The sequence below is a fragment of the Populus euphratica genome, unplaced genomic scaffold, assembly GCF_000495115.2.
Source record: "Populus euphratica unplaced genomic scaffold, PopEup_1.0 scaffold1.1, whole genome shotgun sequence".
Lineage (NCBI taxonomy): Eukaryota > Viridiplantae > Streptophyta > Magnoliopsida > Malpighiales > Salicaceae > Populus > Populus euphratica.
In genome coordinates, this window is record NW_011499845.1 from 5,826,869 (window position 1) to 5,852,705 (window position 25,837).

The 25,837-nt window shown below is 34.4% G+C and overlaps 2 protein-coding genes and 2 long non-coding RNA genes across 7 annotated transcripts; 2 read left to right on the forward strand and 2 right to left on the reverse strand.

Moving 5' to 3' along the window:
- Nucleotides 1-1,349: 1,349 nt before the first annotated feature.
- Nucleotides 1,350-2,890, reverse strand: LOC105124360 (cytochrome P450 86B1-like). The gene has a single exon (XM_011024361.1). It carries the CDS (start codon nt 2,792-2,794, stop codon nt 1,388-1,390), a length of 1,407 nt encoding a protein of 468 aa, XP_011022663.1. The 5' UTR covers nt 2,795-2,890; the 3' UTR covers nt 1,350-1,387.
- A 2,710-nt stretch (nt 2,891-5,600) lies between these two features.
- On the forward strand, nt 5,601-6,470 carry LOC105124366 (uncharacterized). Its single transcript, XR_842034.1, has 2 exons — nt 5,601-6,015; nt 6,192-6,470. It is a non-coding gene; the product is annotated as an uncharacterized LOC105124366 (long non-coding RNA).
- A 2,924-nt stretch (nt 6,471-9,394) lies between these two features.
- On the forward strand, nt 9,395-10,721 carry LOC105124374 (uncharacterized). Of its 2 annotated transcripts, XR_842037.1 has the most exons (3): nt 9,395-9,818; nt 9,940-10,088; nt 10,374-10,721. It is a non-coding gene; the product is annotated as an uncharacterized LOC105124374 (long non-coding RNA). The 2 variants fall into 2 exon arrangements; XR_842036.1 differs by having other exon boundaries at nt 9,396-10,088.
- Nucleotides 10,722-22,421: 11,700 nt separating this feature from the next.
- On the reverse strand, nt 22,422-24,987 carry LOC105124379 (probable receptor-like protein kinase At1g67000). 3 transcript variants are annotated; one of them, XM_011024399.1, is made up of 4 exons: nt 24,192-24,987; nt 23,996-24,052; nt 22,759-23,900; nt 22,422-22,724 (listed from the first exon to the last, which is right to left on the reverse strand). In XM_011024399.1, exons 1-3 carry the CDS (start codon nt 24,862-24,864, stop codon nt 22,786-22,788), a joined length of 1,845 nt encoding a protein of 614 aa, XP_011022701.1. In that variant the 5' UTR covers nt 24,865-24,987; the 3' UTR covers nt 22,422-22,724; nt 22,759-22,785. The 3 variants fall into 3 exon arrangements, with proteins under 3 accessions (XP_011022701.1, XP_011022708.1, XP_011022694.1); XM_011024406.1 differs by having other exon boundaries at nt 22,422-23,897; XM_011024392.1 differs by having other exon boundaries at nt 22,422-23,900.
- Between the last annotated feature and the right edge of the window lie 850 nt (nt 24,988-25,837).

Here is a 25,837-nt window from a genome sequence, read left to right on the forward strand (position 1 = left end):
ACAAGAGGAAGAAGATGAAGTTTGTAATGAGAAAGAAGATCTTGCTTTACATTTGGGTTTAGGGTTATTTATATAGCCTTGAACTCCTACTCCTATTTTGTGTACGTACAAGGATAAAGCGGTCAATATATTCGTTACACATATAGTTTTGAAATACTCGATAACAAAAGCCCAGAAGTGACAACGGATTCATTCGAGGGTTGGCTTTATCCTTATTTGATTAGGGTTGATGACATGTTGGATAGTCAACCCACCCTTGGGCCCGAGCTGAGGGTGGAAGACCTTGGAGGGGTGTTGGGCTGCCAAGACAGCCCCTGAACCAAGTTCACAAAGGCCCCTTCGGATCCAAGCAATGGCCCATTTCCACGCGAGCTCAATCTGTCTGCTTTCATTCCGGTAAACTTCAGGACACAATGATTTTAGGCTGGCATTCAATCCTGACCCAATGTTATTATGTGAGTGTTTATGGGCCTTGTTCAAGGATTGTAAATCTTGGACCCATCACTAGGTAATTTACTTGATCCACAAGCTAGGACGGTATCTTTTATATTTCAAGTAGTTCATTTGAAAACAATTAAGGAAATGATAAATGATGAGCCTTCTTCCATTTCCTTAATCAGTTTCCTAAGATAAAAAGAAATTAGAAATGAAATGTCTTACTGTGACTTAGAAAGGCCAAGCCTTCGCCTTGGTAGTTGGAAACTGCGATGAATTATTAAAAGTGAAATGCAAGTGGTCCCCTCGGAGGTTGGGACTGTCGCCTTCAGGGACGGGTGGTCTTCAAGCCCTTGAGCCTAACCTAGCTAGCCGAAATCTTATTGCATGCAGTGTTTGGTAATGTGTTTCAGAAATGTTTTTAAAAAATTTTAATTTATATTTTTTTTTTTGTTTTGTTTTAATGCTAGTATAAAAGCCAAGGTCTGCCAATTTATGCCTAGGGGCGTGTGGAAAATTATTGAATCTCGATAACGGCAGGTGTCGGCATGGCCCCCAAGTCCCACCTCGTTCCCTCATGGCCAGTTACCAATGTCTAGAGCATGCTGGTCAGACCAAGAGAGGATTTCTAGATATAATTTTTTAAAAAATTACTTCTAAAATTTATTTATAAACCATTGAACATTTTAATTAAAAAGACTTTGAACCAAGTCATACTATAGGAATAACACATATGGTCCGTAGCTAGAGTTTCAGCTTTTACAATCCATCAAATATAATTTGCTAATGCAAATTAAGGCCATCTTATCTGTGATGTGATAGTCATTCAATTCTCTGTTTTATCAACATAACTCCAACGTATTACTCACTTATTCAGAAGAAGGGATCTATTTCTTCATTCTCAACCAGAAATTTAAATAATGCATCATCAACATGATGACCGTGCGATCCCTCAAGTCCATCTACTGCTAATCCTAGCCCTCAAACCATGTTTCATTTGAAGAATTATACTAGCTTTGGGGATCACAGGGCGGGTTTCCACAACTTGAACATGGTAGTTATAAAGAATAGTTGCAGCGGTGGCCTTCATGATACTAAACGCCATCTCCTTCCCTGGACAAATCCTAGGTCCTGCGTTGAAGGTAAAGAACTTCGCCGATCTTTCATATTTAAGATCTCCTTTCTCATTGATCCATCTCTCAGGCTTCAATTCATGGCAATCCTGTCCCCATACCCTAGCCATCCTTCCAATTGCATATCCTGACAAAACAACAATAGCCTTTGGATCTACATGGTGACCGCTTGGAAAAATGTCAGGTCTAACTGGAGTCCTACTCTGGAGAGGAACTGGCGGGTATAGCCTTAGCGTTTCACACAAGGTAGCATTGAGATAAACCAGCTTGCTCAACTCTTTTCTGCTATTTAGCTGCCAATTTTGACCTTCCTTCACTGAGAAATTGGAGTCAAGCTCTTCTCTGATTTTAGTTTCGACAAGCGGGTTCTTTGAAAGAAGCCAGAAGAACCAAGAGAGAGTTGCACAGGAGGTGTCATATGCTGCAAAAATAATACCTATGGTACTGTCTCTTACAATTTCATCAGGGTGTTCTTTGTCATTGACATCATTTATAGTCAAGAAAGATCGCAACACATCGAAGGTCTCTTCGTCTTCCTTTGTTTTGGCTCCTGCACTAAGTTCCTCTCTCTTTGTTGCCATATAATTTCTTACAATTTGACGTAAAGTACCCTTTGCAACACTTAGTCTCTTTTCACTTCCAATCTGTAACCACCTTAGCAACTTCCAGCATCTCCCTGGCAAGATGTGCCTAGTTAACATTGCTACACAGGCATCATCCATGGCCCTTACGAATGCATTTTCCTCAAAACCAATGGAGAGGGTTTTGGGGTTATATCCAGTAGCGATCGCGCAAGCAGCATCGTATATATGCCTTTTAAACATATCTTGCAAATCCACCACCAAAGCCTGTTTTGCTACCTCTTCAAGAAATGGCACCAGACCTCTGTTCACATTGTCGACCAAAACCTTCGCAACGAATTGGTGAAACTTCTGGTGACTGAAAAAGGCATGGAGGAGTCCTCTATAGTAAGTCCACTCCTCGAAATCCAAATTGAAAAGCGAATTTCCCAGGGTATCAAACACCTGCATCGACTCAGGCCCTTTGGGGTAATTCCAGTAGTTTGTTGTTGTTATGTAGTGCACATTTTCTGGATCGCTTGTGAACCACATATCCATGTTTGAAAACCAAAGACCTTTGATTAAATAAGTACCTCCTCTTATCTCGAGAATTTCATCAGCTAGTTCGTAAAGCCGGTGAAAGTTGAGAAGAAGCGTTGGGGACATGCCAAGGAGGGGCCAGTTCCATGGAAGGCCATTTTTGCTTCTAAACAAGCAAATGAGGATGAGAAAGAAAGCAATAGCCAAAATGGGTTCTGTATAGGCTAATGCTGCCATGGTGTGTAAAATGATGGATATTGGAAGAATGCATCGATCGACGACTTATTTATATTGCTTGGAGGGAGTATTAAGGTTTTTTTTTTCTTTTTTTTCCCTAGACGGCCACTGATGCGCAAGGTGCCTCGCGTAGCACTAAAATTGAAACCAACTCCTTCCTGAAAACCAGAAATTGAGGCGGAGTGCACTGACATCAATTAAAGGAGCAAATATTTACCCAATTAAAATTAAATCTGATAGAGCTTAACTCATTGTATTTTAAATTTATTTTTTAAAAATTACTGTTATTTCAAGTTTTATAAATTTTAAAATCACTAAAAAATTATATAATTCTTAACTTTAATATATATAAAATTAGTGAAGATATATGTAAGTTAACAGGAATAATTATATTAATAAAAAAATATATTTCATCAAGTTGCAACTTGATAAACCTTATCTGTTCCTCCACTTTGTTGTTTTTCAAGTTGTTCATTGGAGTGATGAGAGGGAACACAACGGAAATGCGGACATGTGATTGTAGAAGGCCAGCCATTTCGGTTAATGAGTTTATTATTCTTCATCCATTAGAATCAACTAAAAAATTCCCTAATTTTTTTAAAAAATTAATATAATTATTCGAATTAATTTCGCTCACCTCAACTAATTTTATAAAATTTTAAATTAATAATTATATAAGCTTCCAACAATTCTAAAATTTATAAAATTCAAAGTTTAATAATTAAAAAAAAAACAAATCTCAAACTTCATCAACTGAAATATATACCTAGGTTAAAATACCCTAAAACATAGCATTTAATTGTCCTGTCAAGCGTACCAGAGGTAATGGCCTTCTTGCAAGCCTTCTTACAGAGGTACTGAAACTTTTGATGCGGGCGCTTGGTGTCCCGACTTTGATCTTTTTTGGTACTGAATTCCTGCCGTCGGAAGGATCCATGGAGGTTTTATGAAAGCCCTAGGATTGCAAAAGCGCACTGGTTGGCCCAAGGAAATGAAGCAAAATAGTCACGGCCAGCACCATTAGCTTCCGATGCCCTTTGACACATATTGAAACACGGGTGTTATAGTGGGATCCATTCACTGAAAGAAACCTTCGTTCACCCGTTCAATTCAAAAACATTTTGATCAGAATCAGAATCGACGTCTGATGTTGATCCAGTAGCATATAATATCCTGATAATCTACATACATCGTATACCAAGGAGATCGAGTGGCTTCCACCCACCTAGCAAGTAAGATGGTGACGTGTAAAAGACACGTGCAGTTTAAGGAAGCAACTGGACTGAGATTGATTCAAGTGTAAATAACCGAGATACCCTTATGAAAACCCGCGCTGGCGTGGCAAAACTGTCAAATTACAGTTGGAAAGAAATGTTTTTGCGTGGGAACGATTTTGCGGGGGGGAAGGGAATGAAATAAGAGTCCTCCCTTTCCCTCCAATTCTCTCTCTCTATGAAAACCCCACTCTCTCCTCTTCCTGCTTCAGCTTCAGCTTCAGCTTCGCTTATCATTTTTTCTCATTCTTTGCTTAATCATCGATTCATTACTGATTTCTTTCAGCTCTTGGATCACAATTATAGTGGAAAAAACAGGAATTTCTTATAATAAGAACCGCTAACCTTGATGTTGATTATGTGTATCATTGACGGAGCAAGAGGACGAGAGCAAAGGCACATCCACTAACCTGTCTCTCTAGCTTAGAAAAAACCCACGCCATCTACAAGTGTTGTTAGCTCATAGCCCAGAACATCAGCCCTAATAACATCAAGTAGCCCATTGAAGAGTCTAATCCATATACATCCAGAACATACATCCATCAATTTCTTGTTTGTTTCACGTTTTAACATCACATCACCTATGCTTAGTCAAGGCAAACCCTATCGCAATTTTTTAGGTCCATCTATCCTAACTCTTGAGTAACTGTGTATTTGAATTCGTAGCCTTGATTTTTCAATTTATTTTCTTTATCGTGAAAGTTTTGTTGAATACATAAAAAAATATAAAAAATATTAATGAATCTAGCAAAAAATATAAAAAATATTTTTTTTTTTTTGATAATTAAAATTTTTTTAAAAAATATAAAAAAAAAATAAAAAATAAAAAAATATATTTTTTACTTTTAATAATTAAAATAAAAAAATCAAACAAAAAATTTGAGAACAATAATTTCACGTGTGGAGAGTAGAAGTGGGTGGAAAGTAGAAATGATAAATTAGAATATGGCAATAATTATTTTTTAGAATTTTTTTATTCTAGTAGAAGTGGGTGGAAAGTAGAAATGATGAATTAGAATATGGTAATAATTATTTTTTAATATATTTTTTTTAAAATTATTTTTAATATTACTCCATCAAAATAATAAATAAAGTAAATAAAAATTCTAAATTTTTAGAAAGCCGAATTTAAAAGCGTTCCCAGACAGCATCGACGCTGTTCTCTTTATTGCTGCTTTACCCAGCAGGTACCATCCACCGTCCAGGTCCACTCTCCACTCTCAACTAGTGGCCAGAATCTCTCCACTCTTTTTTCTTTTTTACATCTTATCTCTACACCAACCACTTTTTGGCATGGGCCGAGACATTGGACTTGGAGCATCAAACGCGTCTTTTTGAAAGTGGTGTTCAGAGGTTAACAAACGCACTTTCTGTAAGAAGTAATTTTCTCAAAAATCATATCCAAAGCACCTTGCTAGTTTGCTTTCTTTGCCTATATTAACGCCATCTAGAAAGCCCTTGTTTTCAACTTGCTCCTGTCCATGGTCTGTAATAGATGAGAGAAACGGAGAGTCCTAGCAAGTCTTTGGAGATGGGAGAGTATGCAAGAAGAAAAAATTCATGATTTAATATTCCTTCTTGCCTACTCCTCCCATTCCATCTGCTTTCTGCGACTCCTCTCTTTCCTTATTCTAGACAAAAGCGTGATCTAAAATTAATCGAGGAGCAAGAGGGAAAGGAAAGAGGGTTGCTGGGAGTTACGGGTATGGGAGGATTGGACAGGACTGCTTGGTTTTAATTAACCGAAGTCTGTTCTTTCCAACGCCTCCCATACCGGTGATCTCCAGCTGCTTCCTCCCTTTCCCTTGCTTGTCCTACTTCAGATCCTTCAGTTTGGTAAGATCTGTCCTTGTATGCTTGTCGTTGGTCACATGATGATGGTGATGATGCGTGCTCTTATTTTGTTTTTTAAAAAAGAGTATCATTTCGTTGACTTGTTGATCTTGCTTTTACCCGGGATATTGTTACATGTCTTGTATAATGATTTTTATTAGCCCTTTTTTTATGCTCAGGTGACAAAAGCGAGTTGTTGGTTATGAGTATCGTTGAAAAGATTAGAGGAAGTTTTGATCTGTTGGTAGATCTGAGTAAATCATTTGTCTATCTAGCTAGATTTAACATTAGCAACTGATAAATCATGTGTTTTGAAATGTGAACTGTGATGTTCACAACATATCTGTTCGCGCCTCTTCTATTTCGGGGATGCTGTCTCAGTTGGTTCTATACTGCAGTTCTGGATTAGCTCTGATGTTCCTTGATCTGTTCTTTGAATTTGGAATTTATTTTGAGCATCTGTCCACGCGTTTCGTCTAATAATGGGTGACCCCGACATGATTCATACGGTGGGTGGATGAAATCATACCATACGGGTGTGGTCAGCTTTGTTTCCGTGAGTATAAGTGCAAAAGTCTGAAGCTTTAATGCTATATGATTGTATGGCTTGATGTGTTTTATTCTGCGAACAAGGTGCAAGTCTTTTGAAAGACTTGTTTTATTTAAATATTTATCAAGTGAGTTTTTGAATGAAAATAGGTTAAAATAATATTTTTATTTTTGATATGATTATATTAAAATGATTTGAAAATATTAAAATATTTAAAAATATAAAAAAGTTAAATTAAAATAAAAAGTTAATATTTTTTTAAATATATTTTTAAAATTAAAAAACAAACAAGGCTTGAAGATGACAAACCACTTGTTACTGGGATCGTTGTACTAAAAAACAAACAGTGTCTTCCACTAGTAACTGTGATCATCGTATCCAAACAATGTGTGTATCAAGGGGCCTTATTTTACGAGGATCGTGTGAACTGATTGACTCTCTAAATTAAACAGTTACATGGAAATTAATTCTTGGTCTCCTGGTAGATGCTAAGGGGTGGTCCACTTCTCATACGTAAACGCCCTTGTCTCAAATCAGTTATATCGAAATTAATGTTTTTAAATGAATCTGTATATTTCTATCAAAAATAGTAAACAATCGTGGACTTTGATTTCAATTAAATAAGGTTGGATTATATTAAATTTTATTTGCTCGGGGGGCGAGTTCCAATTATTTTTTAAAATATTATTTATATTAAAATGATGTTTTTTTAAAAAAAATTTGACATTAATATATCAAATCAATGTAACATAAACAAAAATTAAATTTTAAGATTAACTTGTTAATATGTAAAATATAAAATAATATTTTTAATAAAAAATTAATTTTTAAAAAAATATAAGGATGATTGTGTTTTTAAACATTCACTTATTTAATCAATTAAAAATTGAATGAGGCCGAGGCCAAGTAGTAAAGACTTGGGATTAAGAAGTTTGCTCCTTCTGGTCTCAATTCGAGTTCTGGTTGCTCATATGATGGTTATTGGAGGCTTATATGGTATGGTCGTTAACTTCAGGGCCCGTGGGATTAGTCTGGTACGCGCAAGCTGGCCTGGATACCCATGTTAATTTAAAAAAAAATTAAAAATTGGACAAGTATCAACTAAATTGAGTATAATTGTTGTTTCTTTGAATTATCAACTTCACGTTTCTAAAAGAACACAGAAATTCAAAACAGACGATGTGTAACCACATACAGTAAAATAGTAGGGGACTAAACAGTGAAGACGAAGAAGTAAGAATTTACCTGAAAGAAATACAAGCTACGTGCCCCTCTGGCAAATGAAGCTCTAGAAAATTTGATATATAGCTTCGCTTTCACATAGAAGAGTTTAGCTGATAAGTTGCCCATGTTACTTTACTATGTGAACATAAATGTCTACATGTGAATTTGCAAATCTTTCCAAGGTTGTGCTTAAGCATTTGGGCAATCTTCACTTTTTTTTTTTTTTGGTGTTATTCGTTCTTGGTGTGATCAATTGAATTATGTTATTGAAAGTAGTTCTCAGATGAACGACAACGCATCTTCAATCTCCAACAACTCTTTTTAAAGCGTGTTTTCTATCTCCAGCTACCTCTTTTAAAGGGTGTTGGTGGCTTTGGTTATTTTTCAGTATATTTTATTTAAAAATATATTAAATTAATATTTTTATTTTTTAAATTTTATTTTTAATATCATTAAATATTTACCGTTACCGTGAATAATTCGGTCATTTCGCGATCATATTATACGATTTTTTTTCTTTGTCAAGGAATCCGAGGTCCGTGCCTGTCAGATAGGCGTTGTTGGGCTAGAAGGATAGAAAAGGAGGATGCTTGCAAAGCATGTATGACAGGAGAAGGGATTTTAATCATGGCTTCGCAAATTTTTGTCCCATTGCTCCCAATTACAAGCCTTGTCCGTGGGCTATTGGCATTTGTATTGTCTATTGATTAGTTTTTAATTCATAGCGGGTTATATTAAAGTTTACAAACACAGGAAGGCAATCACAGAAAAAAACAAATTATATAAGTGAAAAGTATAGCAAGTTTTAACCCTAAATTCACAATTTATTATATTATGAAATAAAATCCAATAATATATCTAAGAGATTTATAATATTTTTTTTATGGGCTATAAAAAAGCCTATATATTTTTGGTAATGCGATCAAAATCCTAAGACATAAAAAAATAATATAAAATCTGACATAACACAAAAAATCTAGAAAAATTAGTGAGATGGGACATTCCAAGCCTATTTCTAGGAAATTCATGTAGTGAATAAATTGCTAGATGGAGTCCCATATATAATTATGCGCTTATAAAATCCCGTTTAAAAATTAGAATCTTATTTAATAATCATAAAAAATAAGGATTTGTTTAGTTGCTATACTAGTTTGGCATGACTAATCTTTTTTTTTTTTAGCCAAGCCTTGTTTATTGATCTATAAAAATATATATTAAATCATTTATATAATTTACGTGAAGCATATCACTATCTAGTTATAGTAGATATTGCTAGAGCAATGAGTAGTAATAAGACTTTGAGATGCGAAAATCACTATATTTAAAATATTAATTGCTCTTATTATGGTTGCTGCAGGGTTAAATTGCTCTTATTATGGTTGCTGCAGGGTTAAAGTAATATAACTTCAGGTATAACAAAACCTTGAAATTTATAAACAATAATTTATATAAGTTTCTTAAGAATTTTTATTTATTTATATGAACTTAAACAAAGAGCTTGCGGGGAAAAAAAAAGATTGGTTTCTAATTGATTTATGCTAATATTTAATTGATATTTATAATAAAAATAATATCAAGATCATTATATCTATAAAAAATTAATATATATATATATATTGATTTTTCCTCAAAATCTTTTATCCAACATCTAAAATTATTAATTACATATCACTCACTTTATAAATTACAACAAAACCTCAATCATTTCCATTATAGAATAAAGTCATCTTTAATTGCACGATATCCAAGCTATTATATAAGATACTCACCTAATTACTCATGACCTTCCGTTCCTTGGACTCGGGTGCCACTGATTTTAGGCTATTGAACCCTCATGACAGCTTTATAAGGATTCGATATTTTGGTCACAGATGACCAGTGAATGGATTATATTATTTTAATAACAAACTGTAAATATTTTATTGCTCCCTTTCTGTCGTGGATCTATTTCTTTATCAGAGATGGTGTCATGCCCGTCCGGCTAGGTTGAAAATTTGTTATTCCAGCATTTTTCTTTGCTCTAGAGGATTAGGTAAAGGCGTAAACTAATTGTTGCTTCCACAGAGAAGAGGCGGTGTCTTAAAGCTATAATACATAATTATGGCATTGAATTACGCGATGGACTAATTCAACTCTTCTACTTTATTTATTAGAGTGATGGGATTGCGCAGGAGCTTAAATTAGAAGTCGGTGCTACTCCACAGGGCAATGGCTTCCTGTTCATTTGGCCGAACGTCGATTCAATTACTATTATCATCAGTCCTGGCCATCTTCGTCTTGCAGTTGGTCTTTGTAAATGCAGGTTGGTTTGTTATGTTCACACGTGAGTGGAGATAAATTTTACAGCTATATATTACCTAAATTTGATGTTTAGTATTTCAAGTTATTGATTAGTCTATCCACTGATTCTTGGTGTTGATGGTATCGAGCTCGAAAACTTTCTGGTTCTGAATTTGTTCGATGATTAATACCCAGTGAGGGTTGACACTCTAGTGATTTCTAGTCAATTTTTTTTTATTTTATATAATGAAATCCACAGCTCTAATTTACTTCAACGTTTTGTTCCTCATTTCTTGACTTTATGCAGGGAGAAATACAAGGATGCTAGGAGGGAGAGTCAATGGCTTAAGCCCTCCTCCAAGTCCAAAACCAGGCAGAGTACGTCACATGATACCTCCCGAGATTCCACCAAGTACCCGGAGGTCACCACCGTCGCCCCCACCCTCTTATATGTAATGAGTGCTAAATACACGAGCTCATTTATTATACAATTTGTACCACTGTCACGATTTCTTGCTTTCGCTTTTTTGTTCTATGGTTTTATGTTGGAGCATATGTGATGAGAAAATGATGTTTTCGTTGGAAATTCCAGTTAAACTGGGTGACAATGTTTCAAAAAATTTAAGTAGTGTAATTTGGATAATTAATTAATTAATTGACATTGGTAATTTTATCTATTCTTTTTAGCTAAAATGTTGATAGTTTATAATTTATACTTAGTAGGTTAAGATAGTTTGTAACTAATAATTATATAAAAAAAAAATTTATGAAGATGAATATTCTCTAATGTTTAAATATATATCTTTTTTAAAAAATATATAATAATATTTTAGAGATAAATGCTATAAAAATATATGTGCATTAAAAAATATAAATTATAAATTTTTGTTCTAAAAGGTTTATAGTGCATTTGTAACTTATAAATCTTGTATTTTATTAAAAAAAAGTATGGAAAATAATTTTTTTTTTATGATATTTTAAATTTTATTTTACTTAAAATACTAAGAAACATGTATGGAACCCCAAAAATTTCTTTTGCCGAGTGTAAGGTTATACACCTTGGATCTCTTGTTGTATTTTAGGCTAAGAGTACCAAGCCAAGCTTAAAAAATATTCTTATTTTAAAAGTTCTTTTGGTCTATTTCATATGCATCCATCACAACTGAAATGTGGGATCTAGCTCATTTTAAACAAAGAAGAAATACAGCAGTGATAACCCTCATTGCCATCTTCATCTTTATTTTCCAACGACGGTCCAACAGTATAGCTGCTTGGCGAGCCATTGTTTTGTATTACCATGTTCTAGTTGGGCTTTGTATTTCCCAATTCCCACTATTCGATTTAGAAGAGTTGAAATCCTGGCCTTTCTTTCATTTAATGGAAGTGATTATTCAATTGCTCAAAAATAAAGATCATCCCCGTTTCATCTTGCAAATCCAAGTAGAGCAATATTAAACAATCATCGAGGTAACTAGTGATCAATAAAAGTTGACTCCAAAGTATGAACTTATTAGACTTTTAATCCAGTGTTACGAAACTCTACTCAATTTGGGTAGTTAATTTTGGATCTTGGTCGGGTTTAAAAAAAAACATAGCTTGAGTCTATAATTTACCTGATCAAATTTAGTTATCCAGTTAAATTAACTTAAAATTTGAATGACTTTACTTATAATTTTTATAGTAACTCTGTTTTATATTTTTTTTATAATCTTAAAAATATAAAATTAATTTTTTAATATTTAGCCTTATATTTTTTTATAGTTTATATTCATATGAATTATTTCATAATTTTTTGACGCGTGATATATTTATATAGTTTATATTCATATAAAATATTTTTTAATATTTTGATATGAAATAACTAAATATCGTTTGTATTTGTATAAAAATATTTCTTAACTTTTCAATGAGAAATTATTATATATAATCTACATGTACATGTATTTGTGTTATGGGAACAAAATTTTCAACACAATTTTGATCCCAACATGGTAGTATAGTCTAATTACTAGACTCAAACTTACTTCCATACCATTCATTTTTGCTTGCTGTCTAAGTATTTTGCACTCCCATAGATTTTCCCCAAACTCCTGCCAATTTAGGCAACCAAAGAACACAAGAAAATCATAGATCATGACACAAAAGTAGAACAAGAAATTACAGGAACAAGCTCATCCTTCATTAGTTCATAAACAAAGAAAACACACAACAATCATGTGTGTGTTACTCGCAATATAACCAACATGAGACTCACTTCAGGTAATATATAATACAACAAGATATAATGAAAGTTACATGCCAAAACTGCCTCTACAGATGTACACAATTTTGGACAACACGTCTCAAAGGCAACTTTTTAGGTCTGTCACCCAACAAACCAATTGCCAAAATTAATTTCCCATGCCATCAGCCCTCTTGTGTGATCTAAAATACCTTAGACAGTCCATCATCTAAGCCAAGAATGGTGCCAAGCATGAACCCGATGCTTGCTCGCCCACATTATATGCGCTGCCAAAATCTAATATTGTCCACGTATGCTGCCACTGCTCATGCATTATGCTACTATCCAACAATATCTTGTTGACGTGCCCTTGCGTCTATACATGTGATATATATATATATATATTACTTTTTGACGTGGAAGAATTAAATATAAAACTTATGTTAAAAAAGAGAGAGAGGAAACTAGCCTACAAAAATCGTGTGCAAGGAGTTGCATGCTATGTGTTAATTATGAGTGAAGATGAAGATTCAAGGAGAATAAGTTGTGAACCCCCCTGCCTCATGGATCAGGGTTCTCTCCCAAGTCTTACTAACCTGAGTACTGGAGACGGGTAAAAGGATAAATTCTTTTGCCCTCTATAATTACAAGTAATCATTAGAAAGTTGTATCTCGTAAATGCTAGTATATTATTATTATTACTATGAACTGCTGAAAACATATATGGACGTGAAACTTATAAGCATATCTTAATGTAGTGATTCAAACCTACATGTTTATTTTTGAAAAACTTTCTTGTCGTATTTTATTAATATTTTTCATTATCCTATCGCTTCCATGGTTTCATTAGTTCAATACATGGAATAAGACGTACGATCCCTCCAAGCGTTTCACAAGTTCAGGGTCTTCTTTTTTTTTCATCCCTTCTTCTGCTCGATTGATCATTTAACTATAACATTTGCTTATCTTAGTAAGCTGAAGTTTCGCATACCTTGTTATTGTATTTTCCGTCCACCCTGCTAGCTAGCGTAGAGAGAAGAGTTGCATCAAATCAAATCAAAGTAGAAAATTAATGGGAGGAAATAAAGGCAAAACCAGAGTGGAAGATTCTGAGTAATTTCGAGAACTTAGATTTTGATAACACGCGCAATTGACAACAATAAAGACATTATGTGACTGAAGTGTTTCTATTTCATTTCTTTGCTCGTCTGTCGTTCTCTCGCTGACAAAGGACTAGTGTATCCAATACAACAGACAAAGTATGGTATACTCAAGGCCCCGGAAATTGTGTATTTTTGTACATTAGCATTTTAAGAAAATGAATAAAATAATATAAAAAATATTTAAAAAATTAAAACAGTTTAAAGAATTGCAGATAATTTCACTCGTTACTAATTGCACAAGTCAATGAAGGAAACTGATGACTGTTCAACCTCTTGACTTGTTTGCGCGAATGAATCATCAGCACGTGATGCAAGATCCTTCAAGATGGAAAATTAAAGTTTATCGTGTACCCTGAACGGGTTTTTTCCTTTCCCTATTGACACGATGCAATCGCTTTTAACCAAACCGTTCGCCCATTTCTTCTGTCGTTACTTCCTCAGTTCACTAATCATGTTTATTATTTATTGTTATTTTCAGACCGTAAATGTTACTATTGCTTTAATAATTTTTGTGCATTCCTGACAAAAACAATAGATCACATCTACGTAGTTTTAAAAGATGAAATTGATTCCATTCACACTTAGAATTCGAAAGTATAGTGTGTTTCAATCCAACCACTTTGATAATTGAAAATAGCTAATATTAGCAATTTTATTTTCTTTATTTAATAGATACACACACACACAAAGAAAAGGGTCTAACATAATAAACTTATTTCCAAAACCAAGAAAAGGAGGAAATTGTCACTGTTTTCACTTGTGAATCTAATTAGCTCTCAATAAAAATTACACAGAGCTGAGCTTTGAGTTAGATTTTAAATTCGAGGCTCTAAACCAAGGAAACTAAGCCTAAAAAACAGTTTTTTAATCAGCCTTATTAATCTGTTACGAGTTTATTTATAATTGAAAATGTTTGTTTATTTAAATATTTGTTAAAAATAATATTTTTTAATTTTTTAATATTAATATATAAAAATAATTTAAAAATATAAAAAATAATTTTGAAATTTTAAAAAATACAATTCACATCCCATTAGCCAACATGCTCAAAATCAAACAGCTCCTCCACAAGGAAGCAAATATCATGAAGAAATGGTACATCCTTTTCACGGGTAGGGAACAAATCACTAGAGGACAAGAGAAAGAGAATTAAGGGGCCCACAGTAAGCACAAGCAAGATTAGCCAATCATTTTTGAAACTAGTGTGCTGAATATTGTTTTTTAAGTATGATTTACTCCAAGAAAGTTTGTCAAGACAAGAGTGTAAAACAATACTGACCTTCATGCACATTCACATGGGCCTCAGCTTCTTCTCCACTTTCACACCAACCCTCACTAGTCACAGTGAAAAGGTTAAAAAAAAACAAAAAAAGGAACACCATCCATACGGGATCCAATGTTAAATAGTCGAGGAGGAAGCATGCGTGTACTCACAGTTATTTCCTTTTCCGTCAAAAAGATCTTCTCTTGGTAAAAGCCATTGCTGTTGGACGAGATAAACTTTCGAGGCCTCACGCGCCGCTCTTTGTCCACTAACTGCTAGACAGTGAAAGAACAAGCTGCTCTCTTTGGTTTTCTAATGGGACATTTAGCCGTAAATGAGGCCGTCGAGTATCAAATGATTGATCCTTTTCAAGCTAGCCCGCGGGCTGTTGTCTTGCCATTCCCACTTGCACGCCCGCAGATGGGGTTTGTGTTAATATGTACACGTGAGTCTCCCGTAATTCTTCTCAGTTTGTTGCAAATTAACCAAGTTTTTTCGTGAAGGAAAGATCTGCCGCTGATACAATGAAGGATCGATTGAAGCTTTGTTTGACACAACTAGTTTGTTTGATATCATGGCCTGTCCCCCACACTGGGTTTTGTTCATTTCCACAAGTTGGATAATTAAGGTTTCCCTGGGCTAGCTGGGTTAGGTTATCCAAAGATCTAGTTTCTACGCTGCATGCGGGCTTCAAATTTAGTGAACGAACGCTGTTTATACATATATATTATGCCTTGGTAATTTTTACGTCGATATATGGGAAGACAAAGAATAATTTAACTTCTAGAATTTTATTTAAAAAACAAGAAAAATAAAAAAATTAATTGCGTAGAATATTCATGAGTAATTTGAAATATATATATTAAATTCATATATAACTACTATTCATGAACGAATCAATAAAATTACTGTTAAAAATAATCTTGTATGAAAAGCATGGTGCTAGCATATGATTTCTAGAATACAATAATAATTATTTTAATTAAAAAATATTTTAGAATGTAAAAAAAATAAACTAAAATTTCGGGAAGTGCTAATCTAGGCAAAGCTCAGGTGAGCATGGGTTTGAAAAAATAACGCCTGTGAGCCTGTTTTATTTAGAACCGGACAACACGTCATCCCTTAAAAAAAATTCTAATGACGGAATGATTGAAAAATCAAGACACAAGATTTTTACACCAGAAACCTGTAATTAATTTGATCTCTTTTTCACCCAAAAATTACTAAGAAAACATAACAGGAACCTCCATGACCCAATCTCCAGTCTCAGCACAGATTTGTATGGCATAACAATAAAAAATTAAAATTAAGATCAAAATATATTTTTAGAATTCTCATCTGACAATAAAAAATATAGATGTATATATTTTTTATGATTAAAGTGTAATGCAGTAATAATATTTGTGAAACCTAGATGTAAGAGAATGTTATCTGAAACAAAACACCACACGTAAAACTACAATACCATAACTTGAAATAACTAAAAATAAAAAACAAAATCACAACTAAAGTGAAAAAATGAGAAACTTCGAGGATTTAAAAAAAAGGTTATAGACAGCTGGGTGAACATCACGCTGTAGCCTAGACATAGTATCAACATTGAGCTCTATTAGTCCATGGTGCTAATGTGATGAATGATGACGCACAGATCGGATGCATGAGAATTTCAATAACTAGCCAATAAAAAAATGAAAATCAAACTATACACTAAAAAGGTGTTTTCTTAACGTATTTAACATCTTAAAAGCATGCTTACAAAAAAAATAAAAATCTGAAGATAAAGTTGTATACTTTTTCACATCTCCAAGCACTCTGCTTGGGTTTAATACAACAACCACTGAAGCAAAGCTTACGTCATGGACGCCTAAATGGCATCATCATGACGTGAAACGCGGTGTTTAGGTCACTGTAATCGCCAGTAGCGCAATGGACGGCTAAGATTCAACTCCCCCATTAAATATAATATAAAGCATTTATATTGCTCGGAGCGAAGCATCCACCTGAAGAAATTTTCATTATTGGCCCATAATGAGCGTAAGGTGAGAAGTACAAGGTCAACTCTGAACAGATGAAGGCGTGCCACTTTCATTAAACGCGTAAGGTTAACTTGGACATTTGCTAATATTAGTTATTAGACATCATTCAAGTCCCGCTTGTTTGTAGGAAAATTATTTTTTTAAAAAAAATAAATTTTGAAAAAAGTAAATTTTAGAAAAAATAAATTCCTAAAAAGTAAAATATTTTCTGATATTTGACAGTATTATAGAAAATAAACTGGAAAACACTTTCCAGTATTTGGTTATGTTATAGAAAATGAACTGGAAAATAATTTATTAATATTTTATTTTTCTCAAGTTTATTAAAATAATAAGGAATAAATCTTACAAATTAAAAAGTTGAATAATAATGAAATTGAAAAAATAATTTCATAAATTATCTCAAATAAAATAAATAATAATCAAAATAATAAAGATCAAATCTAAAAAAAAAGATGAAGAAATTAAAATAATAATAATTAACATTTCATAAAGTATTTCAAATAAAATAAATAACAATCAAAAGAATGAAGACCAAATTTGATAGAAAAAAATTTAAATAAAAAAATAATAGGAGAAAAGCAAATAACAATTATAAAAATAAGGACGAAAGTAAATATAAAAATTAAATTTTAAGAAATGAAATTGAAAAATAAATATTCAAAACAAAATATATATAACAATCAAAAGTTTGAAGATCAAATTTGATATAATCAGCAAATAATAACATTTTTAAACTTTTCACAACTTCCAGAAAGTGTTTTCCTCCCAAATTTTTCAGGAAAACACTTTCCTGAAAATCAAGTCAAATTTTCCTTTGACTGGAAAGTGTTTTCTGTTTACCAACTTTGCTAACAGTAAACAAACACAAGAAAGTTAAAGTTTAGAAAGTAATTTCCCAAAAATCACTTTCTGAAAAACAAACAGAAGAAAGTTTGGAAAGTGTTTTTCCGAAAACTATTTTCTGGAAAACAAACACAGCTAAAAAGAAAAACACTTTCCTGAAAACCAAGTTAAATTTTTTTTTACTAAAAAATATTTTCGTTGACCAGAGAGTATTTTTCGTTGACTGAAAAGTATTTTTTATTGATCGAAAAATATTTTTTGTTAACCAATTTTTCTAATAACAAGTAAACATAAAAAAAAAATTAAAAAATAATTTTTTAAAAACTGTTTTTCAAAAACAAACATGTCGTAAGTGCTCAAGGTTAATCCGAGGCTGCTAGCTGCACTTCTCTAACTGTCTGATCAATGGTGCGGTAAAATTTATGTCTTAAAATGCTTTTTGTTTGGGTATGTGTAAAAATAATATTATATTATTATTTTCAAAAGAAGTTTTCAAAATTGGAGAGCGAATAGGGAAAAGCTATTAAAAGAGAATCTCATCGCTGACTTTACAATCCATATCTTTGCTTTTTTTAAATGTCACAGACAAATCTACTGTAAAGCAACTGTGAGGCACAAACTTTACATACGCATTTGCCTCTTCCTCTATCAAACTTGAAAGCGTGTCTCTACGTGTCCAAGTGAATATCGCTGTCCTACAGGGAAGACTAGACAATTACCAGTGCACTTATTTCTTCAAATTCAAGCCAGCATACCCCACTTCATTTTGACAAAGTGTTGCCCTTTTTTTTTTTGCCTTTTAGTTTTTCAATGCCCCTAAAATTAACATTTTTTCCTTGATGATTATAAAATAAATGGTCTGGCGTTTAATATTAACAATAATATTATCAAGTAGTTCAAATGCGAGTAAGGACAGTTTTTGATCTTCAGTGCACAAATTAAAATAAAATAAAATACCTACTTACTCTGAGTTAATCTTAGTATAAGGTATTAATGTGTTTATGCACATTAAAAAAATAGAAACAAGTTGAACGTGGCTCCAGTGGCAGCCATGTATATTAAATGCATGGTGATACAAATAATAATTAATTTTTTGCTTTTGAACCCATGGATAATTACGTGTCAATTATCCACCTGCATGTAGAAGTGTGCGTCCTTTTCATTAAAAAAAAAAAAAAAAAACACTTCATGACTCCACTATCCCTGTGCCGCTCCACCCAAGTAGGTACACAGTTGATTAATTTTTACTTTGCTTGTGATCTCTCGATATTTGTCTGTTTTCAATTTTCACGCACAATGTTCAAGGCAATGACTAATCAAAAGTTGGCCATGGAAAATAGCATACACTGACCCTCCTCTCAATAATAAGGTAATTGAACTAAAAAGAAAAGGAAAAATGCGGTCATTTTATAAAATGCAGTGGATCAAGCCACGTTCAGACAAATAAACCCCATCAATGTCCATTTTATTTATTTAATTTACCTCCATGATAATAATATGAAAACTCCAAGAGCCTCGGAAAACGAGTCAGTGGAGTTATTTGCATTCTCCCACAAACATGCCCTAAAATGGCTTAGACCAAGAATTCAACATCACCTTTTTTTTAATAAAAAATAAAGATAAAGAAAAATTAAATAAAAGAGAAAGAAAGAACCAAAATAAATTCACATTATAATAGGAAAGATAAAACCCCACTCACGTTGGACCAAAAGCTACAATCCTGCCTTTATATATGACCCATCATGTCCCCCATGCCCTATATCCATGCTCGTTCTAGTCTGTTTTTTTTTTTTTTTTTTTGGCCAGGAGGTGTCGCCTCATTTAAGCTTAGACATTAATTCATAATAGCTACATGGTAAAATTAATCATGATTGGTGGTAACCGGCGGCGGGAGTCCGTCGATTATGGTGGTGGCTACAAAGGAGGTGGTGGCCCTGGTGGGTGGTCGTGGTGGCATCAAGGAGGAGAACAGTTCTTTTGTAAATATGGGTGAAACTGATGGCAAAAGAACACACAAACAAGGCTTTGCAACTGCACTCTCCTGAATTTCTAGCCTAGTGAAGGGCAGAATTGGGAGAGTGCATCGTTGCATCGCGGGGAATTGAGGGTAGCGGTCCGATTCATCTGAACTTTAGTTCTTTTATTTTTCATCCTGTTTCTTTACCGGTTAACGTTATGCTTGGGGTTTGATACGCCTTCGTTTGCTCCTTTTGTTTCGTTCTCTTTTTTTTGTTTGCCTTTTTCTGGTTTATATTATATTATACATGGGATGTAAGAGATGCATACGAGGTAGCTAGCTAGTTTGTTAAGGTATGTCTTGATAATCTGGTCTTGGATTAGGGTATGGAAATGCTACTGGGCATGCATCACTTACACCTATCATGTACTATTTGCTTTGTTATGGATCGGGGATAAAAGAGAGAGACTTGGCTTGCTACTTTGTGTTTTTGTTTAATTACTATCAAGTATCTCCACCTTGCTTGCTTTACTGATTTGTACCAGCCAGAGACTTGGTGAAATTCCACTCTTTAGTGTCCTGACTCTATGGCTTTTTCGTGTATTCCGGATCACTTTGATTATGATCTTAATTTCACTAATAAGCAACATGCATTGAATCTTGAGTAATAAGAAGCAGTATAGAATTGCTTTGAATTGTCCCTTTCAACTTCATACCATGGCACCGTATTTTCCCCACAGAATTGTGAGTTCCATTTTATACAAATCGAAAGAATTCTAACAAGTTGATACATGCATTCCCCCAACAGGTCGTTTTACATTGGAGTTAAGGCCTCCTGTTCAAACAGCCTGAAATCATATACACTGTCTTGTTCAGATTTAAGATCGTTTTTAGGTGCATTAGCCAGCTTTCCGTTGTTTCTTTTTGATTCGGAGAAAAAACAATAAATGATATATGATGTTACATAGGAGCACAGTTAAAGAACCCATGATTTGGCTTCAAGTCTTCTCGAGAGCTCGAGTATCACAATTAATGTTATCTTCACCATTTAATTTATCAATAATCATTAACATAAAAGCAGAACACGTCTGAAGATATATGCACGTAAGTATGCCTAAATCTTAAAAGAGCAACCAGTTCCATAAAAAATAAAAAGAAAATTCCTAAGCAATAATGAATCCAAAAAGGAAAATTTTATCTTTTCTAGTGATCATAGAAAGAAGTCATGATGCATCTGTATCTTTTTGTTCAGTACGTAATTGCGCCGTAGAATCACTGCTGGGTTCCACTATCCCTTGCTGTATTAGATGTTTTGTCATGAATTATTACTGGTTCATGGTATGCAGATGATCGAGTTAGGCCATCGACACAATCGGAACTCTTTTTATTAATTAATGAGATGATCAAGTTGTAGTCATAGTAGTTTAAATATGGAACCGAAAAAACAAGAAGTGCTTGATTAATTATTACTGATTTTGAAAGCAATAATTGCTGCAGAAAGGTATTTTCAAAGCTAATGCTGCACAAGGAACAAAACAAAGTGCTCTTTATTATTGTTGTTGTTGTTGTTGAACAGCCACGTGATTCAGGCAAAATCAAATCTGAAGCAATTGTGTTTTCTTTCTTTTTTGGATTTTAATTGAGAAAATAAGGTTGCTTAGTGGAAATTTTGCTGTCGGATCTCCAGGCAGGATTTAAAAGAGTCGAGAAGATTGAGTTTTAAAATATTAATGGCTCGATTGTTTTGAAATTTAATTTCACTCATCAGACATAGTAAATAAATTTAGTACATTGCACTCTTCTTCTTTTTGCAATTTATTTAGAGGAAGGTAGACATGGAAATTATTGGAGAGATAGGATCGACTGAGCCCACACAGTCAGTTAGACAGCTCGACTGGTCCCAAAATGAGGATTTATTTATTGGGCTTGGAAGACTGGGCCAAGTGCTAGACCAATTCAAGTTAGGGGCGAAGGCGGAAGCTTGTCCTCATGGGAAGCTGTAGTAAATTGTTCCTGTCTTTAAACAGCCAACAAATCTACAAATACCAACAGCTACAATAATACGTAACAACTAAGAAGGTGTCATTTATCCCTTATAATTGATAGGAAGCCACATCGGCCTAGCTAGTCTCGGAACTAATTTTGATAGTTCAACTATTATACAAGTTCAAGTGAGCGCGGCGTTAAGAATTGCTGATTGCCGAGAAATTTCTCATAATTGACATACTCACATATACATGAAATAATCCACTTTGTCATCTTTCTTCAAGTCAACTCTTTTAATCAAAAAGGAAAGACAAGCTATGGAGTATAAGGGATTAAGGGAAGATCGATGAAGAAGAGATGCTATCAAATTATTGTTTTCTGCAGAATATGTAATATCATTATGTGTTAGCTGATGGCCTACAAATTGCAGACTTCGTTAAAATCCAGATCAGGGAAGCAAAAGAGAAGATTTTTTCTTTCAAGATAGTTCATTTAGGAAACAATCAAACATCAACAACAATACTAAAGTAAAGGCTGGATGGCAGCGAAAAAATATGAAAAAAAAAGAAAAAGAAACAGACAAAATACTAATCAATTGCGCAAGGCAACAGCTCAAGAAACTGAAACGATAATGAAAGCTAGCAAGACTGAAAATTCAATGGCTATAATTCAATCACAATCAGCTGTTTAGACGATCCAATCCTTCGACACTTAAGCTTTCAGCTTAACATTTAATTGATGATGGGTTTAATAAATAAGGGAAACACATAGATGAGCAGTTTGTTCTAGGGTGAAGTTTGCCTGGTAGGAAAGCCATAGCGCACGCATATCTTCCTTCCTCAAAATAAACAATTTGATACCCAACTTCCATGGCAATTTTATGAATGGGTGGTAGAAAAGCTATAAAGTACTCAAATAAACACAGGGCACTGGCAGCACGCATGAGTATGGTTAATCTGAGAGGCAGCCCGTTTTGGTTTTTCAGGATTAAGACAAAACATATGCATCTGTTTTCTACGATCATATAACAATTCCCTGAACTCCACTCTACTCGACTGAAGTTTAGTGTAGACATACCGAGTACTGAGCAGAAGGCATGTAGACACATAATTACTGCAGCTATACAATGAAATAGTCTAACACATGAGTTGAGGTATTTCCCCAGAAGACTGTCTCAACATCAAAACTTGTGTCATTTCCTTTCTTTTCTTCCTGTAGGTTTTTTCTTCAGGCAACCAACGTCATTCTACAAGCTTTGATCCGCTGTCTCGGGTATTAGCAATTCCGTTGAGGAATCTGATTGAGGTTCTTTGGAAATAGACTGGGGAAATGATAGAGCATTGGAAGGCAATTGCAGATCATCGATGTTTGCTCCAAGCATTTCCACCACTTTGGTCATGGTTGGACGATCTGATGCTGCCTTTTGGATGCACCACAGCCCAACGATACACAGCTTTCTTGCTATTGCAGCCTCAATTTCAGTGACATTCTCAAGCTCTAAATCTCCTCCCTCACCGAGATGGTCATAAACCCATGATGGGAAATATACATCGCTTGAGCAATTTCCCTTTGAATTAGACTTCCTTCTTCTTCCAGCCATTTCCAACAATAACATCCCAAAACTATAAACATCTGATTTGCAAGAAACAGCTCCGAGGTTCCTTGAAATCATTTCAGGAGCAACGTACCCTATAGTTCCTCTGGTAGTACTAATGGATGCAAAATCCTTTTCCCTGGGATAAAATTTTGCGAGGCCAAAATCTGAAACTTTTGGGATGAAATTACTATCTAGCAGGACATTGTGAGGCTTAATATCCAAATGAAGAATGCATACGCTGCATCCCCCATGAAGATGCTCAATCCCTCGAGCTGTGCCTACAGCTATCTGAAGGAGTTTCTCCCAACTAACTAGAAGAAGTTCTGTTTTTCTTGAAAACAAAAGCTTATCAAGAGATCCATTAGCCATGTACTCGAATACAAGAGCTCGGTACGATCCCTCGGAACAAAATCCCACCAACCGTACTATGTTGACATGATGAATTCTACCAATTATGGAGACTTCGTTAATGAAGTCCTCGTCATTGCATTTGGCATTGCCAAGCATTTTAACGGCAACTAAAAACGCATCACGAAGTTGTCCTTTATATACATTCCCAAATCCACCTTGGCCTAACTTATCCTTGAAGTTGTTTGTAATTGCAATAATGTCAGAGAAAGTGTACCTCTTGGGCATCAAGTGTTGCTGATTGACCAGAAATATCTCTTCGTTGCCAGACGCCTTCTTTGTTGTAATATACTTGTGAATGAGGAATCCAAATATCCCTATCGGAGCGAGGATGAATCTTCCAACAAGATATACTGCTGGAATCATAATGAAATTTGTTAATTTTGAAAAAACAAAACTATAAGCTCAGCGAGCGTTAGGACTTGGGAGTTCCGATACGTGAAAGAAATACCTGACAAAAAATCCCAAACCATAGAGAAGGCTGCAAGCCATGGGGGAAGATAATAATCTGCACAGACACATAAGCACCGAAAAGTTAAGCCTTTTACGACTTCACTCAAGAAATGATTCACAGTAGTCTTCGAAACAAAATAATGATAATCAAAGCAGATCAAGAAAAGAAGGAATGTTTTTGGGATGTGACTGGCCTGATCTGTAACAACCATAGCTATATGATGAGTGCCAGCACCCAATAGACCATTCAAGATCAAACCCTGTTTGCATCAATTGCAAGATGCTATCATAAGAGGGGAACAGCACAGCCTGATAAACCGTAGGCACTCTTGAAACGAACAAGCAAGATCCTTGGAGACTAGAAATTATGTAGGTGACATAACTAACATAAACACTAGTCCCATTTCCACTCAAACAAGGAACTAGTCTATAAGCTTGGTCAGTCAAATTACTTGAACACTTGATAAAACTTGTATAAGTAGTAGCGTCTAATCTATAGTGATCATCATCCATAAACTCATCAACCGACACTGATTTGTACGGGAGGCTGCAGGTACCATTAGCTAAGTTAACATCAACGACACGGAGTCTCTGAACATCATAGGAAATCCGCTTAACAAGATACTTCCCTGAGTGGAGTTCCAATATGGTCTTGTTGTTCTCGCAAGAAAGTTCGAAGTCTGGTTCGCCACAGCCAGCGGGATCGGTCTTCAGGCGAAAAGGGTAGTCGATGATTTCAATGTCTCCACATGAGGAAGGGGAGCAAACATGTGGGATGAATCTTGCTAGAACTTTGGTTGTGAGTAGAAAGATAAGCAGAGTAAACAGAGTGGCTAAGGCTGTAGGTGAACCTTGCCTCTTTGTCATGGTTTCTTTTCTACAAGAAAGATGTGGATTAGGGTAATAAAATGACAGAGAAGAATTGCTTTGGTAGAATTTCTAGCACTAAAAAAACCCGACCTGCCAGGAAGTCTTCGACGCTAGTCCACCAAGTCAATGGCTTGAAGCTTAATGATTAATTAAAGTATGACCAAAATGGTCAATATACGTGGGAGATCAATTTACCTTACCAGCCAACATTTATTTTGTGGTATTATTATGTAATCATTATGTTCCTTGCCAGATAATTAGTTAATCACCAAATATAAATCTCTATATTTAATATTTCTTTGCAATTTAATCCTTTCTTTAATTTCCACGACCAATTCACCAAATATAAATTTCTTTAAGGACCAATAATTGCTGTGTCTATTCTGAGTTTAAAACAATCAATAAATTCAAACATTGGAATCTATCTCACGGGCTTGGTTTTCAGTTGATTGGAGAAGTGGCTTTTGATCATGAGGAAGTGTTGGGTACATTTCGAGCTTGTTTGTCAAAGTATGAGAAATTCTTGAGATTTCTAAGAGAAACTGGAGTGTTAATCAATCTCTTCCAGCTACTGAACAAGGGCTCTAGTAATCTTGACTTGCGTCTTTTAGCAATCAAGAAAAAGAGGATTATATTCATAAACCGTGCGCATGAAACACGAGACAAATCAATTCACGAATGCATCAGCTTGATCAATATTTGTAGGGTCTGTAAACTTGGTTTTTAAAGGGTCGGGTTTTTGTTTTAGCTGCGGGGACTGATTTAGATAAAATACATTAAATGGGACTGACTTGTGGAATCTATAATTGTTTGGGGATTAATTTGTAGTTACCCCAGAACGAAAAGGTCCATAGACCAAATGGTTAGCTCCATGATAGGCGAGTGGACCGAGAGAGGAAACTAGATTGCCCCTAATTTCAACGGGCCAAGCCTACTTTTCCATTGGGTAATTATTAGCCCATCAGGAGCT